Raw genomic sequence first — 19,674 nt, 5'->3', positions numbered from 1 at the left:
TAATGATATCCTGGGCCAAGGACCTAGGTAGGCCAATAGAATTGGATAGCTGGGAGTACCTATCAAACAAAGAATTCAAATTCACAATATCTGGATCAATTAGGGAGAATCAATATAAAATATTTTATAGATGTTACATCACCCCAGCAACATTGGCAAAAATAGATAAATCACAACAAGGTATTTGCTGGAGGTGTAGGAAACAGAAAGGGACTTTCATCCATATGTGGTGGACTTGTGCGACCATACAGGCATTTTGGAACATGGTAATTAAAGAGACAAATAAAATGCTACATGAAAGGTTTTTTAAAAGCCCAGGATTGTGTCTATTAGGTTTACATAGAGAAAACAACAACCAAAAGGACCAAGAAATATACCAATATAGCTTTGTTGCAGCAAGATTGACCATAGCCAAAGACTGGAAAGGGGAAAAAGGTTTAATTAAAAAGGATTGGAGGGAAAGAATGCGGGAATATATGCTAATGGACAAAATTACAATAATAGGAGGAACAAAAGTAGTGAGGACTATTTAGAAACATGGAAGTTTCCCATAGCATATCTGAATAGAGAGTCAGTAATATAGAGGAGTTCCATTAGGAATTTAGGGTTACTATTAACAAGGATAGATACATTGGCTTAAAGTCTTCATAGTGCTTCAGGGTTGGAAGTCATGGTGAAGGGTGCACGGGTGGGGAAGGGGTTTTATTTTGTGTGGGATAGGGGTTTTAGGTGCGTGCAGGGTCTGTTGTGTGTAATATTTTTGTATGTCTTTGTTTGAATATTAGGGTGAACTCTTATATTTAATTTCTTTAAAAAATGACTAGAAATCTAGATTGAAAATAGTGGATAACATGTAGAAAGAGCAATTCTATATGTTTTGAATTACTGATAATAATATGTACTTAATGTTAGAATTAATCGGTTGATTGACTAATGTAGATATGCATGTACATTTCAAAAGGATTGTTATTTGACTTTATCTGCTATAATTTGCTGTTTTGTTATGTAACATATCTTTAATAAACTGTTTACCCACAAAAAAAAGATGGCAAAAATTACACTATGTAACAAAACTTGAAAAATGTTCTGTTTCTGGGTTGAAAATGTTATTTCCTGTTTAATCATGCAGTACTTACTTTGAACGTAGTTGTTATACTCCAGAAACTTTGTTTTTGTGGCTGCCACAAAATATGTTGAATTGGTTGTAACTCAATGAGATATTCATTGGAAAACTAGAGCAAAATGGGCTGCAGGATGTCCTGCAAAAAAAAAAAGTTTTTGCAGTTTAATAAATTTTTCCATGTATTTATGAGAGAAACAATTAGGAAATGACATTTATAACCAAGGAAAAATGTGTTACATAGTGTTATTAATTAGAAGGAGCACATAAGCTAGGCAAGGCTGGAACCTTTGCCTGAGACTAGTGAAAAATGTGGAGCTCCTGGTGGCGCAGTGGATTAAAGGTCGCTGGTTCGAATCCGGGGAGCAGGGTGCGCTCCTGCTGTTAGCCCCAGCTTCTGCCAAACTAGCAGTTCGAAAACATGCAAATGTGAGTAGATCAATAGAGGCCGCTCCGGTGGGAAGGTAATGGCGCACCATGCAGTCATGCCGACCCCATGATGTTGGAGGCATCTATGGACAATGGCAGCTCTTCGGCTTAGAAATGGAGATGAGCACCAACCCCCACAGTTGGACATGACTAGACTTAATGTCAGGCCAAAACCTTTACATTTACTATTTAAAAAGGCAAAGCTGTACCTCCTCCTCTTCTTTTCCTTCATTAAATTAAATGAATAAAGCATACTTTTAGATTTCGAAGTTGGGTTGTAGCAACTGCAGAGAAAGCAGGAAAGTGGGCTTTTCTGCTAGTAGGACAGAAAACCAGACTTTTTAAAATGAGTAAAATGACAAATGGATTAATCAGGTATTTCTTTGCCACATTGGGTCACCTGGAAGTTATAATACCCTGACTGTTATAGTGGAATTGTAGTGCTATAATTGTGCAGTGCGAAAGAGTCCTTGATTTTCTGCTAGTCAGTAAAGATGTATGAAGCCTGTCTAGCCTACCTTAAGTGAGATTGTTGCAGCCATAGAAATTCCTGTCTTGCATCGCTGTCCACTGAGACTGCCCCATTCATAATTGGGAAGAGATCCTTCAGATGTCCTGGCCCCAAGTTTTTCTGGTCTTTGTTTTGTTTTGTTTTCTAAGCTCAGGAGCAAAGAGTTGAGACGGATGGCAATCTTGTCCCTTCAGGCCAGTTTCCCAGCATGATGTCCATTCACTAAACTAAATACACCGGAAAAGTCTTATGCACCAATCCGACTGAAAAGGGATGCAAGCACATTGTAGTATTCACTTTGTTTGTTTTTTATGGAATTGAATCTTAAGAATTTCCCTATCTTAAATTTACTTTCCCCTTCCCTGCTGGTTTATATTTTAAATACTTTTTATATTACATGGATTTTTAAAAAATCAGACTGTACAGAGATGGTTTTTTTTTTGTTTTTTTTTTTGTGTCAGGAGCAACCGAAGTTGCTTCTGGAGTGAGAGAATTGGCCGTCTGCAGTGACGTTGCCCAGGGGACGCCCGGATGTTTTGATGTTTTACCATCCTTGTGGGAGGCTTCTCTCATGTCCCCGCATGGAGCTGGAGCTGATAGAGGGAGCTCATCTGCACTCTCCCCAGGTGGGATTCGAACCTGGCAACTTTCAGGTCAGCAACCCAACCTTCCAGTCACTTAGTCCACTACGCCATCTGGGGGCTCCTACAGAAATGGGTAGATTTCAGGCTTCCTGGCAGTTGTTATGTTCCTTTTATTAAATTAGAGTTCTACTAATCAGACAAGGCACAAATGATGGCTTGTGGTGCAGAATACAGATAGCAATCTATAGGATACCTAACAGTATCAAGGATTTTGGTGCACTGCTTTAACATAGCCAGCAGTGCTCCATAAGATCTTGGCCAAAACCAATTCGCGATTATTCCAGTTTTGCTGAGGAGGAACACAGAAGCTGAAAAGGAAGATTGGCACAAGGGTAATCATAACAGAGATTTTATTTATCCCCTTTCAGTTTTACTTGACTACTAATTTATTTATTTATTTATTTACAGCATTTATATTCCGCCCTTCTCGCCCCGAAGGGGACTCAGGGCGGATCACATTACACATATAGGCAAACATTCGATGCCTTTTAACATAGAACAAAGACAAACAAACATAGGCTCCGAGCGGGCCTCGAACTCATGACCTCCTGGTCAGAGTGATTCATTGCAGTGATTCATTGCAGCTGCTCTCCAGCCTGCGCCACAGCCCGAGCCTAATAAGTCAAGTAAACGCTTAGAGATCTTGCTGCATAAATCCTACAACTAACCCAATGAAGATCTTGGAGTCTTAGTAGACAACAAGTTGCACCTGAGACAACAGGTTCAGCAGTTTAAAAAGGCCGATAAGATTTTGGGCTGCATCAAAAGGAGGATAGTGTTTATATCAAGGGCGGTCATGGTGCCTCTGTATTCTGCTTTGATCAGACCTCACATGGAATAACACTGTGTTCAATTCTGGGCACTACAATTTAAAAAAGATACAGTACTGACAAGCTGGAAGGTATCCAGAGGAGGGCAACTGAAATGATCAAAGGTCTGGAAAGCATGCCTTTTGAGGAGTGGCTTAAAGAGCTGGGCATGTTTAGCCTGCAGAAGTGAAGGATGAGAGGAGATGTGACTGCCATGCATAAATATGTAAAGGGGTGTCATAAGAAAGAGGGGACAGTCTTGTTTTCTGCTGCCCTGGAGACTAGAAATCAGAGCAATGGGTTCATATTAGAGGAAAGGAGATTCCATCTGAACATTAGGAAGAACTTCCTGACTGTATGAGCTGTTCAACAGTGGAACTCTCTGCCTTGGAGTGTGGTGGAAGCTTCTTCTCTGCAGTCTTTTAAACAGAGGCTGGATGGCCATCAGTCTGAGGTACTTTGTGCTTTCCTGCATGGCAAGGGATTGGACTGAACGGCCTATGTGGTCTCTTTTGTTGATATATCCTTGCTTTCCATGCTGGATGCCCAAGATAGCTAAGGCTATAAAATTGCATAATTATAACAATTTACATTAAAAACATATTTTGGGTGATTCCAGGGCGTGCTTCCATCTTAACAGATTTAGGCATTGTCCTGCTCTGCCATGTTTATTTCATTCTTGCAAGACCCAAGCCCATGTCTCTTTGCTCTCTTTATTTCTCTGATTTTCCCCAGACACCGCTACAGCAGTGGGGTGATGAGGTGGAAGATGGAGCTATATACAGCATCATCCTTCAGCGAGTGAAATCAGAACCTGCAGCCAACAGACCTTGTCAGCTGGTACGTGCCACCTTCCTCCAAGGAACAAATTGTGGGTCCCTTCCTCCAATACCAAACAGGGTTTGAACTTTGTGTTGTTGAAGGCTTTCATGGCCGGGATCATAGGGTTGTTGTATGTATTCCGGGCTGTATGGCCATGTTCCTCTACATGGGTTCTACAGGCCAATGGATACTCCACCACAGACATCAGAAGAGCTGCAAGGCCAAGAACAAGCCATGAGAGTCAAGACAAAGATCCGCCCAGAGGAAAGGTGTTCTTACCATACATCAAGGGAACCACTGACCGCATAGGCAAACTAATGAAGAAGCACAACCTACAAACCATCTACAGACCCACAAAGAAAATCCAACAAATGCTACGGTCAGCGAAAGACAAAAGGGATCCTCTCACCTCTGCAGGAGTCTACCATATACCATGCAGCTGTGGACAAGTCTACATAGGGACCACCAAACGCAGCGCCCAAACACGAGTCAAAGAACAGGAAAGGCACTGCAGACTCACTCAACCAGAGAAATCAGCCATAGCAGAGCACTTGATGAACCAACCTGGACACAGGATATTATTTGAGAACACAGAAATGCTTGACCGCTCCAACAACTATCATGTCAGACTACACAAAGAAGCCATTGAAATTCACAAGCATGTGGACAACTTCAACAGAAAGGAGGAAACCATGAAAATGAACAAAATCTGGCTATCAGTATTAAAAAATTCAAAAATCAGAACAGTAAATAAGAAGCAACACTCTGATAACAGAAGAGTTCCAGGGATGGCCAATGACTCTGAACAAAGGATGCCCCCAGGCAGGAGATGAACCTTTCCAATGCTAATTAAGGTGATTAACTGCAACATTCACTCTGGCTTCCAACTGACAAAGAGTTCTTCTCATACCCTGGACTTTCCACAGATATATATTAACCTTCCTTGCTTAGTTTCTCCATACCCCACAACCTCTGAGGATGCCTGCCATAGATGTGGGCGAAACGTCAGGAGAGAATACTTCTGAAACATGGCCATACAGCCATGGCCATACATACAACAACTCAGGGTTTGAACTGGTTAAGCACTTGCACAATGTTACTCCCTACCCAATCAACTGGAGTAGTAGTCAAAAAAGTAACATTTCCCAAGCTCTGGAACTGACCAGCAGTGGGATGGAAGGGAGAATGCTCTTCTTTGAGGGCCCCTTCTACACAACTGTATAAAATCCAGATTATCTACTTTGAACTCGAATATATGACGGTGTAGGCTCTTCCAGACAAACCTTACATCACAGGATCTGGATTATATGAGTCCACACTGCCAGATGATCTGGGATAAACAGAAAATTTGGGATCAGATCCTGGGATATAGGACCTGTCTGGAATGGCCCTCAAATAATCCAGTTTAAAGCAGATAATGTGGATTATCTGCCTGGATTTTCTGTATTATATGGCAGTGTAGAAGGGACCTGAGTCACATTTGGGTATGATCAGGAAATTCAGTCCTTCCACAGTTTTACTGACTTTCAGTACGGGCTACATTGCAACAAAAAGCAATAGAATAATGAGGATTTTGAAGAACTTTGTAGCTGAAGGATGCTATGCAATCAAGTGTGCCTGGCTATGTCATTTACTGGGCATGCTTTAATTCTGATCTTGATCAATTTGGGAGGTTTTTTTTTCCGTGTCAGGAGCGACTTGAGAAACTGCAAGTTGCTTCTGGTGTGAGAGAATTAGCCGTCTGCAAGGAGGTTGCCCAGGGGATGCCAGGATGTTTTGATGTTTTTATCATCCTTGTGGAAGGCTTCTCTCATGTCCCCACATGGAGCTGGAGCTGATAGCGGGAGCTCATCCACGCTCTCCCGGGTGGGATTCAAACCTGGCTGCTTTCAGATCAGCAACCCAACCTTCAAGTCACAAGGCTTTAATCCACTATGCCATCGGGGGCTCCATTTGGGAAATAAGGGACCCTTATTTCGAAAAAGGGGGAAATAATTACACTATGTAACAAAATTTGAATTTTTTCTGTGCCTGGTTCTAAAGTTTCCTGTTTAAATGTGCCGTTCTTACTTTGAAAATAGTTGTTATATTCCAGAAATGTTATTTTTGTGGCTGCCAGAAACTATGTGGAATTGGTTGAGACTCTAGGAGATATTTATTGAAAAACTATAGCAAAATGTGCCAATTAGGAAATGACATTTATAACCCAGGAACAAAGATTGTGCTACATAGTGTTATTTGAGGAGCACACCCCCTTCCAGAAGTTGTTAGACTCCACTTCCTATGAGTATGAAGCAACATGGTCATTTGGGCACCAAAATTTAGAATCATAGAATCATAGAATCATAGAATAGTAGAGTTGGAAGAGACCTTATGGGCCATCCAGTCCAACCCCCTGCCAAGAAGCAGGAAATCGCATTCAAAGCACCCCCGAATGTGTCCAGAGGAGGGCGACTAAAATGATCAAAGATCTGGAGAACAGGTCTTATGAGGAGCGGCTTAAAGAGCTGGGCATGTTTAGCCTGCAGAAGAGAAGGCTGAGAGAAGACATGTTATCCATGTATAAATTTGTTAGGGGAAGTCATAGGGAGGAGGGAGCAAGCTTCCTTTCTTCTGCCCTGGAGACTAAGATGTGGAACAACAGCATCAAACTTCAGGAAAGGAGATTCCACCTGAACATTAGGAAGAACTTCCTCACCATGAGAGCTGTTCAGCAGTGGGACTCTCTGCCCCTGAGTGTGGTGGAGGCTCCTTCTTATTTATTTATTTATTTATTTATTTATTTATTGCACTTGCTGCTGCTGCTCAGTCGCATAGTCGTTTCTGAATCTTCGTGACCTCATGGACCAGTCCATGCCAGAACTCCCTGTCGGCCATCGTCGACCCCAGTTCCTTCAAGGTCAAGCCTTCAAGGTCAAGGTCAAGGATACCGTCCATCCATCTCGCCCTTGGTCGGCCTCTCTTCCTTTTTCCTTCAATTTTCCCCAGCATCATGATCTTTTCCAAGCTTTCCTGTCTTCTCATGATGTGGCCAAAATACTTCAACCTTGCCTCTAATATCCTTCCCTCCAGTGAGCAGTCGGGCATTATTTCCTGGAGGATGGACTGGTTGGATCTTCTTGCAGTCCAAGGCACTCTCAGGATTTTCCTCGAGCACCAGAGTTCAAAATTGTCTATCTTCCTTTGCTCAGCCTTCCTTATGGTCCAGCTCTCACAACCATAGGTTACTATGGGGAATACCATTGCTTTGACTATGCACTTATATACCGCTTTTCCCACCCCTGGGGGGACTCAAAGCGGTTCACAACATAATCAGTGGCAAAATTGAATAATATCATATATCAAATCAATAACATATGACAATAGAATTCAAACCATTAAAACAATAAAATTGTGACACAACATAAAACATTTAGGCCTTGTAACACTCCCAGATGTCTTTGGAGGCTTTTAAGCAGAGGCTGGGTGGCCATCTGTTGGGGTGCTTTGAATGTGATTTTCCTGCTTCTTGGCAAGGGGTTGGACTGGATGGCCCATGAGGTCTCTTCCAACTCTATGATGATTCCAACTCTATTATGATTCTATCTGCTTTGAAGTGGATTATATGAGTCTACACTTCCATTTAATCCAATTCAAAGCAGTTCAAAGCAGTTCAAAACAGATAATCTGGATTTTGTATAGCAAAAGGAACCTTGCTGCTCTGCCATTGGAATATCTCCATAGAACAATGATGGCCAACCTATGACACGCGTGTCAGCACTGACACGCCTAGCCATTTTTGCTGACACGCCACCACATGCAGATTGATTGGATGACTAATGTCTTTTATGACCAAATTTGGTGTGATTTGGTCCAGTGGTTTTTTTGTTTACTTTGTTTAATGTCCATGGGAATTATGCACATTACGCACGCGCGCGCACACACACACACACAATCATTCTATTATTCTATTATTATTGTAGTATATTATTATATTATTACTATTATATTATTATTATATTATTCATTATTCATGACTACATTGAAACTACAATAGAGAGAAATCAGCATGGAAATTGCAAGAGGTACCATAGATTGTTGTACATGGAAATAATGGTAGTAAATAGTTTTTGATTTGTTAAATACAGTTATATATTACAATTATATATTTTTGTTATTTAAACTATATATATTGTGAAATTATGGGGTTTTTTTCTCGAAGTGACACACCACCCAAATCATGCTAGGTTTTTTGGTGAATTTTGACACACCAAGTGCAAAAGGTTGCCCATCATAGAAAGTTAACAGAGGATTGACCTCATGTGGTCACTGTGTAGCTGCTCCACCATCACCACTGTGCTTTCCCTACAGGATGACCCCAGTCCGCCAGAGTGTCCCTTTGTACAGTACCGGACTTGCAAGAGACGCGTGTTGAGGGCTGCCACGCTCCCGAGGCTGCTGAAGTGGCTGGTGTCTGCCAATGTGGAGGGCGACGATGACTGCGTAGCCAGCTTCCTGGCCACTTACAAGACTTTTGCCACCCCTACCCAAGTGCTAGACCTGCTGCTGCCCCTGGGACCAGATAAGTAAGGCAATGGGCATGGGAGACTGGATGGCATATCACACACACTGGGAAGAAGTCAGGATGTTGAACACTTTGATTCAAGAGAAGAGCTGGCATAGCTAAAAAAAAGAAAACAGGTTACTTGGAGAAAGTGTTTTGCCTTGGAATCATGGGAGTTGTAGTTGTAGTTTTGCAAAGCATTTAGCCTTGACTGTCAAAGAGTACTGGTGCCTTACTGAACTATAATTCCAGTGATTCCGTAGCATTGAGGTATGATGATTAAATGCTATAAAATCACATTAATTCTACAATGTAGATCAGAGGTCCTCAAACTTTTTAAACAGGACCAGTCCATGGCTCCTCAGACTGTTAAGAGGTTGGATTATAGTTTGGAAAAAAACATGAACTACTGTATATACTTGAGTATAAGCCTAGTTTTTCAGCCCCTTTTTTAAGACTGAAAAAGCTCCCCTTGGCTTATACTCGGGTGAGGGTCCTGGTTGGCATATATTTTTTATATGCTTATACTCGAGAATATATGGTACATTTCTTATTTTTCTCTATTATTATTGGTATTATTACATTTATTATTTTTCTCTATTATTGTTGCTATTACATTTATTTACTCTATTATTATTATTATTAATACATTTATTATTTCACTCTGATCTTATTATTATTGCATTTATTATTTTAATCTATTTATTATTACATGTATTATTTTCCTGTATTTATTATTATTATTTTATTATGACACAGCAAAACAAGATAGATATGCTGGATTTCGTATCACAAAATCACAAGTCGAACACTTCCCAAGTGTCTAGGACTGTGTGATGTATTTTCGGATGATGCGTGCAGATCCCAGTAGGGTGGCCTTTTGTAGTTGGCAGATCATAATTTTGTCAATGTCTATTGTTTCTAAATGCCGGCTGAGATCTTTGGCACGACACCCAATTATTATTATTATTATTATTATTATTATTATTATTATTATTATTACATGTATTATTTTACACTATTATTATTAAAAGGATACATAAGGACATTGACATTGAAGAAGATGAGAATAATGATTTGATCAGAGTTGGACAGTCTTATCTTAAATTTGAGCTTTATGTAAATATTCATAAACATTTCACCTACTGATACCTCAATTAATGCAATTTTATTGGTATCTATTTTTATTTCTGAAATTTACCACCCTCGGCTTATACTGGAGTCAATGTTTTCCCAGTTATTTTGTGGTAAAATTAGCTGTCTTGGCTTATATTTGGGTTGGCTTATATTCGAGTATATACGGTAATTATTATACATGTTGCACATATTTTATTTGTAGTGCAAAAAAAGCATAAAGGGACAATACAGTATTAAAAATGAAAAACTATTTTTAACCAACATAAACTTACCAGTCTTTCAATAGGAAGTGTGGGCCTGCTTTTGGCTGATGAGAGAGTCAAGTTAATTAGGATTGTTGTAGTTCTTGTGTACCTTCAGGTCATTTTAGATTGAGGGTGATCCTAAGTCTAAAGCAGTGGTTCCCAACCTTTTCTTGACCAGGGACCACTTTGACCAGGGACCACTTTCCTCCATTAGTACCAAAAGGGTTACGAATTAGTATTTGGTCAACTGTAGATTTGGCTTGGTTATTTGGGGTGCTGATTCAGAAAATTGCATTGGATAGACCACATCAGCTTTACTTTCTGATACAGAACATATGCCATCAGTAGCCGCCATCTGCTCGCTCACAGAAAACCATATTTAATAATCTAGAGCTGATGTGGTCTATCCAATGCAATGGTCAGCTCTACAGAAAGGAACGGAAATTAAATAAATAAATAAATAAATAAATAAAGAGGAAGGAGGTTCGTGGACCGGATTGTTGTTCTCACGGCTCACTGCTGGGCCTTGGCCCACGGGTTGAGAACCACTGGTCTAAATGTTAGGGCGAGGGCCATGTGAATGACCTTGGGGGGCATTAGTTTGGAGACCCATGATATAGACAATCCATAAGAGAGGACGGTTCTTCCCTGTGGGAGGAAAATGCAGGTCTTTCATTCTAAGGTAACATGCTGTGTATTACCATAGATATATAATTACTTGCTAATTATACGTTAGGGAAAGAGTAGCTAGCAAAGAATAATGTTGTAGCAAGACTCAGGTTGCCAGGATAAAAACTAGGGAGGGTTCTTTTTTTAATGGCTGTGTAGAAGAAAGAATTTCAGTAAGTATTGTTTGTCGTACAACAAGCCACCGCCTGCTTACCTTCTCTCTTAAACATAACAAAGGCACAGAAGTCTTCTCCAGTTTTCAGACTGGAAACCCTACCCAGGACCTGGTAGGTTTCCACAGGACACACAAGGCTGTCTCCCATCCACTCAACAGTTTCAGGCATGTTCTACACTGCCATATAATCCAGAATATCAAGGCAGATAATCCATATTATCTGATGTGAACTGGATTATATGAGTCCACACTGCCATATAATCCAGTTTAAAGCAGGTAATCTGGTTTTTATATGGCAGTGTAGGCAGTGTATACACAGCTGTATAAAATCCAGATTATTTTACTTGAACTGGATTATATGGCAGTGCGAAATCATAATCCAGTTCAAAGTGTTGTGATAATCTCTGAGCGGTTAGACTCAATTTAACCCTCTCTGGGGAAGATTCCACCAAAATGCAGCAGAGTAGCAAAAGCAAAAGCTTTCAAATGCAACAGTTACTTACACGGGGCGAGCAAAGAGAAGCCTTTCAACTTAGGATGGCAATGGAGTGCAGAGTCTCAGAAAAAGTTCAAAAAGTATTTATTCAGGTAAAAAGAATTCCATTGTAGATAGAAAGGCTTAGGAGCTGTCTAGTCTACTCTAGACTGGTTTCTAAGGAAAAATAAGAAAGGAAAAATAACAAACATCTAAATACTGTGTTTCCCCGAAAATAAGACAGTGTGTTATATTAATTTTTGCTCCCAAAGATGTGCTAGGTCTTATTTTCAGGGGATGTCTTATTTTTCCATGAAGAAGAATTCACATTTATTGTTGAACAAAAAATGAACATTTATTATATACTGTACAGTAGTTGTCATCACAAACCAACATAACCAGACAAACTCTGAATCCTATCAAGAATTTCTTGTTACTACCGTTAATTCCATGTACGGCTGGTATGTACATTTTCCAATCCTACATGCTCTGGTGTTGTGTTTGGCGGGCATGCTTCCAAACAAAAACTTTGCTAGGTCTTACTTTCGAGGGAGGCCTTATATTTACCAATTCAGCAAAACTTCTACTAAGTCTTATTTTTCTCGGGGATGTCTTATTTTAGGGGAAACAGGGTAGTTACATCTTTCCAGGAGAGATGGCAGGACGTGTTGTTAGCTTGAAGAACAAAGGGAGAAGAGACTGAACCAAAATGGTTCCAACCTCATGGTCCAGTTTATTGGGGCCATAAAAGACATTCTGACCAATGAGGAGTTAGTGTCCCTGGAGATTCACATTTCTACTAACTTCAAAGTAAGGGATATGACATAAACAGGATAGAGTGAAACACAGTAAAGCCTATCTAGGCATGCTTTGAAAACAGAGAAAGGATTCCCTCAATCTAACTCTATCATCTATCTAACTACATCTAGACTTGAGTAGTCCAGGGTGATTCCCAACACAATGCACATAATGTGGATTATCTGACTTGATATTCTGGATTATATGGCAGAGTGGAAGGGGCCTCTCTCAACATGATTTAGTGGGTTTAATGATGGAGTAGGACTCCAGAAGACCAGGGTTTGAATCCTCCTCTGTTATTGTGTGGCCTTGGGCAAGTAGCACCCTATCACCCTCAGAAGTTGACAATGGCACCCCCCCCCCCCCCCAGGAAACCTTGCCAAGAAAAACTCATGACAGGGTTACCTTAAAAAAAATCTCAAAGTCGAAAATGACTGGAAGGCACACAGGCGTAATGTTTGTAAAGGTTTAACTGTCATGGCTGGTTGATTTCCCCTCTTGCCAGCAAAAAGCATTGTCCCGCTTGAAATGGAGCAGGAAATTGCATCCACCTACACATTCACATTAAGATCCACAGAGCCTGAGGCCAGATATGGATGTCTGGCACCTTCTGAGGCAGAAAATCCCTCAAATACCTTTCCTTGTCTTTAGTATTGGAAGCTGATTAAATGCATAAAACAGCAAACACTCTTCTGCAATGATCAAACTTTTCTGCTCGAGGAGACATCCTAAAAGTAGTCTCAGGCCCCTTCTACACTGCCATATAATTCAGATTATCAAATCGGATAATCCACATTATCTGCTTTGAACTGGATTATATGAGTCTACACTGCCAGATAATCCAGTTCAAAGCAGATAATCTGGATTTATATGGCAGTGTAGAAGGGGCTTCGGTCCTACCTGGATTTTGTGGGGTTCTGTGGATTTTTTTTTTCTAATCCTGTCTGTTTGAACTGGAGTTCTTTTGGCTTTCCAGAGCTAGGATGAATAGTTGCTCAAACCATCTTAAATTACGATAATAGTGTCAGTTTAGGCACAATTATGCCACTTTCCCAACCACTCAGGCCCCTTCTACACTGCCATATAATCTAAATTATCAAAGCGTGGATGAGCTCCCTCTATCAGCTCCAGCTCCATGCGGGGACATGAGAGAAGCCTCCCACAAGGATGGTAAAACATCGAAACATCCAGGCGTCCCCTGGGCAACGTCCTTGCAGACGGCCAATTCTCTCACTCCAGAAGCAATTCCTGACACGAAAAAAAAAATCAAAGCGGATAACCCACCTTATCTTCTTTGAATTTGATTATATGCGTATACACTGCCAGATAATCCAGTACAAAGCAGATAATCTGGATTACATATGGCAGTGTAGAAGGGGCCTCTGTCACCTCTCTCTGCTAGTCAGGTTTCATCTACACTTCCATATAATGTGGTTTGAAACTACATTATATGGTCAGTGTAGACCAGTGGTTCCCAACCTTTTTTTTGACCAGGGCCCACTTTGACCAAGGGATTGAACTGACAAGTATCCACTAATGAAATAATAACAATGAATCATATATCATTAAACATTGTATTATGCACAATAAATGAATATAAGTATCGGATAAATCACAATCAAACTGTTACATTCACAGTATGATGAATGGTAATTGCATTCACAATACAGTAAACTTTCTTGTTTATTTTCTTGAGTCTTTGTAAAGGATGAATAGACCCCTGATTCAGTTTGGTTATTTGGGATGCTCATTCAGAAAATTGCATTGGATAGACCACATCAGTTCTAGTTTCTGAAACAGAATATATGCCATCCAGTAGTCACCATCTGCTCGCCCACAGAAAACCATATTTCATAATCTAGAGATGGTGTGGTCTAGCCAATGCAATGGTCAGATCTTCGGAAAGGGGCAGGGATAAAAATAAATAAAATAAAATAAATAAATAAAGAGGAAAGAGGTTCACAGACCGGATTTTCATTCTTGCGACCCACTGCTGGGCTGTGGCCCAAAGGTTGAGAACGACTGGTGTAGACTTATATTAACCACATTGAACTTCATTGTATGAGTCTACACTGAACTACAGAATGTAGTTTCAAATTGCATTGTGCGTCAGTGTAGATAGGGCCAGTGTTATCCATCTGTAAGTCTGGCCAAACATCTTGGAAGAACTTCATATTTCAAAAAAAAAAAAAAATGGACAAAGCTTATAAAATACAATTTTACCTACAGCTTTTCCAGTCCCACAGCCTGCATGACCCCAGTGCTGGCTGAGAGATTTCAATAGTATTTTAAAACAGTCATTTTTCAGAATCTGTTTTGCAAAGGGTGAATGTGATATGTGGCATACATTAGGAAAATATCAGCTTTCAGGTGAATGAATAGTGGTGAAGTGGTGAAGGCAAGAATCCTAGTGCTGCCATGTGGGCTCAGTAAGGATTCTGAGGGCCCTTCCAAACAGTCATATAATCCAGAATTTCAAGGCAGAAAATCCCACAATATCTACTTTGAACTGGATTATCTGAATCCACACTGCCATATATTCCAGTACAAAGCAGAACATGTGGGATTTTATTCAGCTGTGTGGAAGGAGCCTGAAATTTGTGAACCAAAAGAAAGCAGCACAATCGGTCAAGGTGATTAAGGAAGTGAATATATCAGAGGAGGTGAAGGACAGGACATGGCCTATTCAGAACCAAAAAAACAACAACAAAAAAACCAGAGACACTGGACACAGAACTGGGACAGGAAAGGTGACGGAGAGAGTTAGAACTGATTGTGGTTCTCTTCTGGCCTTAGTGGAGTGATACAGATCTTGGAGCTCTGGCTACAGGATTACCCTGAGGATTTCTGGGATCCCCCTGAACACTTCAACTTGAAACAAATATTGCATTTTCTGCACCACTCTGCGCCAGCCTCTGCAGTATGTGCTCTGGCTGAAGAACTGCTGCAAACCCAACAGGAAAAGAGGAAGGAGGAGAACATGAGAAGACCAACAACAGGAGCTGAGACTGATGGTAGGGGTCTTGGGTCTTGGTTATATTGGCTGTTTCCCTGCCTAGATTATGTACAATTGATGGGAGTCAAATGAAAGCATGAAGAGGAGATGCACTTTCTGGCTTTGTGGACATGTAGACATATGAATTTGCTGACTGAAAGGTCGGAGGTTTGAATCCGGGGAGCGGACTGAATATCTGCTATTAGCCCCAGCTTCTGCCAACCTAGCAGTTCGAAAACATGCAAATGTGAGTAGATCAATAGGTACTGCTCTAGAGGGAAAGTAACGGCACTCCATGCAGTCATGTTGGCCACATGACCTTGGAGGTGTCTATGGACAACTCTGGCTCTTCCTCTTAGAAATGGAGATGAGCACCAACTCCCAGAGTCGGACACAACTAGACATAATGCCAGTGGAAAAACTTTACCTTTACCTAGATATATGTCAAGCAATTGCTCTGGGACTAATGTTATAGTGAAATGGCAGACAAAGGTTTGAGGTAATGAGACAAAGAGAGTTCTGGTTGCTGTAGAAAAAGACGTTTATTCTCAGTGGCCAGAGAGAATAAGCAATAAGAAGGACCTTCTCCTGTAATCAGGAAAGCGAAGGTACAGAACAAAGAAACACAGGTTCTTTTATACTATTTTCCCTCCATCTACCTATGTCATATAGGCATTATCCATCACCAATTAGTGTCAAAAAAGTCTTACTTTGCACTTCACGAAAAGCTACTTTTGCATTTTCCTAAAATATAGGCTACTTTCAAGACCTCTGACCCTCCATTAGACCTTCTCTAAGGAATTCTATCTCGGCTTTCAGGGGTTCCCATTAATTGAGGAATTCCCCCTTATCTTAGCTTTTAGGGAGCCATTAGCACTCCTACATGGCGCCAGGTCTTATCTTGACATCCCAAAAGCCTTAATTTGTCTTTTGTCCATTAGCATGGAGCTTTATCTATTCTTGTTGACACTTGACATATGTCTTTCGCACTTAGGTGAACTTTGGTCTCTGCTTATGGGGAGACGGTTATTTGCTAGGTAGAGTGTATTTTTGGGGCTATATGCACACAATCTGCTGGTGATTACATATTTTCCTATTCCTATTTCTAATATGATTACATTCAATATATAGTTTCCAATACAAGTATTATATTTTCCCAATACACCTTCATCAATAGGTACTAATGAAATGCCCATAAGGAAAACCACACCTTAGAATCCTTGCAATGTTGCCTGTAGCATGATGCTTAGGTTGGAGGAAGTATGTACACATCTTGGTTTGTATCAGGGTTTTCTATAATATTGCAAGAGATCGATCTCTCGGGCCTCTTCCACACTGCTATACAAAGTCCTGGTTATATGCTTTGAACTGAATTATATGGCAGTGTAGACTCATATGATCCACTTCAAAGCAGATAATGTGGATTATGTGATAGTGTAGAAGGGGCCTTAGGCTGGATCTACGCTGCCCTATATCCCAGGATCTGATCCAAAATTATTTGCTTTGAACTGGATTATATGAAGTCCCTTCTACACTGCCATATAAAATCAGATTATTTCCTTTGAACTGGATTATATGGCAGTGTAGAAGGGTCTACATTGCCAGATAATCTGGGATAAGAAAATAATCTGAGATCAAATTCTGGGATACAGGGCAGTGTAGATCCAGCCTTTTGAGCAAGGTTTGGGCAAAATACAAGGTTGTTTCTGTGGTCCCCAATATGGTCAAAATTTCCTTGAACTGCTGTTTTTTTTTCTGAGTGAGTGAACTGAAAGCTCTAAGAGAAGCAATTAATTTCTAAAATTGGCAAAATAAGTCCCCTGTGACATTAAACAGAGCTGTGGAGACAGTATGTCAAATCTTCAACCTATTCTTTCTATTTTTCTACTGTTTGGCCCCTTCTACGTTGCCATATAATCCATATTATCAGAGCAGATAATCCACATTATCTGCTTTGAACTGGATTATATGAGTCTACACTGCCATATAATCCAGTTCAAAACAGATAGTCTGGATTTTATATGGCTGCTGTTTTGTGTGTGTGCGTTCGTGTGTGTGTGTGTGTGTGTGTGTGTGTGTGTATATATATATATATATATACACACACACACAGTAGAGTCTCACTAATCCAAGCCTCGCTTATCCAAGCCTCTGGATAATCCAAGCCATTTTTGTAGTCAATGTTTCCAATATATCGTGATATTTTGGTGCTAAATTCATAAATACAGTAATTACAACATAACATTACTGCGTATTGAACTACTTTTTCTGTCAAATTTGTTGTATAACATGAAGTTTTGGTGCTTAATTTGTAAAATCATAACCTAATTTGATGTTTAATAGGCTTTTCCTTGATCAGTCCTTATAATCCAAGATATTCGCTTATCCAAGCTTCTGCCGGCCCGTTTAGCTTGGATTAGTGAGACTCTACTGTATATAGATAGCACACACACACACACACAGCCCCCAACAAAATATCCCGATTCAATTCAAACACCATGATATATCCTCCATTCTGTCAGTGGTTGGAAACCACTTCTTTCTAAAGATTTGACTTATGCACTCTTGTACACTATATAATTATACCAGTATGATTCTACTTTAACTGCTGTGACTGCATGCTACGTAATCCTGGAACTTGTAATTGAGGGAGGATCACTTAAAACTCCCAGCCAGAGAACTTCTCTAATGCCTCACCAAAATATAAATCCCAGGATTTCACAGGATCAGCCAGGTTAATGTGGAATCATACTGTGCAATGTGAAAGAGCTCTTGAATAATCGTATTTTATTCCCCAAATTAGATGATGTAAATTAACATATCATTAAAAGCAGTGCTCTCTTACGAAAACGGGGCAGCAGCTGTTGATTGGAACTGTGGGCCTTTCCGCACAGCCCTATATCCCAGAATATCAAGGCAGGAAATCCCACAATATCTCCCTTGAACTGGGTTATCTGAGTCCACACTGCCATGCATTCCAGTTCAAAGCAGATATTGTGGGATTTCCTGCCTTGATATTCTGGGGTATAGGGCTGTGTGGAAGGGCCCTGTGTTATCTAAGGCAGTGTTTCTCAAACTTTGCCCCTCCAGGTTTTTTGCACTTTAACTCCCAGAAATTCCAGCCAGCTTACCAGTTGTTAGGAATTGTGGGAGCTGAAGTCCAAAACATCTGGAAGAGCACAGTTTGAGAAACTGGTCTAAGGTAAAAGAGAAACTTTATCCTAGCAGGGGTTTGCCTCACTCCACAAGTTGCAAATTAGCTTGCTTGTGTTTGTGACTGGTCCTGGGGAAGTAAGTATGGGATTCTTTGGTAAACAGAATTGTTGAGTGACAAGTTCTCTGAAGTAACTGCCTACCTGGAGGGATGATTTGTAAAAGAAGATGTTTTTTTGAAGGCGTCATTTGTCCTTTATTGTCCATACACTTGTTTTTATTGCACCACAGAAGAGCCCCCAGAAATGAGACTACCACAGGTGACTGAAGAAGCAGTTGGATCAGCGAGATGTGAAGGCATGCCAACCTTGCTGTCCTTTTCCGTGGATGAAGTGGCTGAGCAGCTAACTCTGATGGATGCTGTAAGTAAGGGAGCTTCCAAACAGTGCCAAAATGCAGGTTTTTGAAGAGGGGCAAAAAATAAATAAAAAATAAACCCAGAACCTCAGAGCAGGTCCCCAAACAGACCTGCCCGTCCTGGGCTTCCCCCCCCCCCCACTGTCATCACTGTCCTCCCTTCTGTGTCTCCAGATAAAATGGAGGACAGACAGGGAACATCCACTGGGGAAAAATAAAAACACACACACACATATATCTCCAAAGCTTGCTTGTGTGTGTGTGTGTATACACACAAGTTTTGGATAGCATAGGGAAGGGTTAACACCGTTGTTGTATTTGTTTTGCTGTCTGTGATTTCACCTCACTTTCTGTCCCTGTGATAATTGGATTCTGAAAAATTTGGCTTGTTGTGGAAGCAAAGACTGGCGATAAAGCTTCAGGGGAGACACCTATCCCCCCTGATAACTCTTCCAGGAGTGAATTTCCCTTCCTGGAGGCAGATTCCTCTCACTGTTATCTCACCCCTGAGTTGCAACATCCACACCTGCCTCCAACAGACAAGAGTTCCTTCTCCCACCCTGGACCTTCCACAGATATATAAACCTTCCTTGCTTAGTTTTTTCCAATATACCTCACAACCTATCTATGGATGCCTGCCATAGACGTGGGCAAAACGTCAGGAGAGAATGCTTCTGGAACATGGCCATACAGCCCGGAAAACACACAACAACCCTATGAGTGATTTGTAAG

At 40.7% G+C, this 19,674-nt stretch overlaps 1 protein-coding gene and 1 long non-coding RNA gene across 4 annotated transcripts in view; one reads left to right on the top strand and one right to left on the bottom strand.

Moving 5' to 3' along the window:
- rgl3 (ral guanine nucleotide dissociation stimulator like 3) overlaps positions 1 to 19,674 on the top strand; it is a 59,031-nt gene that overhangs the window by 8,625 nt on the left and 30,732 nt on the right. For 2 of the 3 annotated variants that reach the window (XM_062974120.1, XM_062974119.1), the window contains exons 1-4: positions 4,170 to 4,353; positions 8,686 to 8,900; positions 15,174 to 15,391; positions 18,817 to 18,947. In XM_062974120.1, the coding sequence (XP_062830190.1) occupies positions 4,210 to 4,353; positions 8,686 to 8,900; positions 15,174 to 15,391; positions 18,817 to 18,947 (708 nt within the window). In that variant the 5' untranslated portion in view covers positions 4,170 to 4,209. Of the gene's footprint in view, positions 1 to 4,169; positions 4,354 to 8,685; positions 8,901 to 15,173; positions 15,392 to 18,816; positions 18,948 to 19,674 lie in introns of those variants that run through there. The other variant, XM_008103771.3, reaches the window with a different exon arrangement.
- Positions 1 to 19,674, bottom strand: part of LOC103277733 (uncharacterized) — a 49,092-nt gene that overhangs the window by 1,765 nt on the left and 27,653 nt on the right. The window contains exon 4 of the long non-coding RNA XR_505640.3: positions 1,137 to 1,259. This is a non-coding gene — a long non-coding RNA (uncharacterized LOC103277733). The remainder of the gene's footprint in view (positions 1 to 1,136; positions 1,260 to 19,674) is intronic.

This window comes from Anolis carolinensis, chromosome 2 (assembly GCF_035594765.1).
Source record: "Anolis carolinensis isolate JA03-04 chromosome 2, rAnoCar3.1.pri, whole genome shotgun sequence".
NCBI lineage: Eukaryota > Metazoa > Chordata > Lepidosauria > Squamata > Dactyloidae > Anolis > Anolis carolinensis.
Note: the sequence above shows the minus strand (reverse complement) of the source record. Positions and strands in the feature narration are given on the sequence as shown.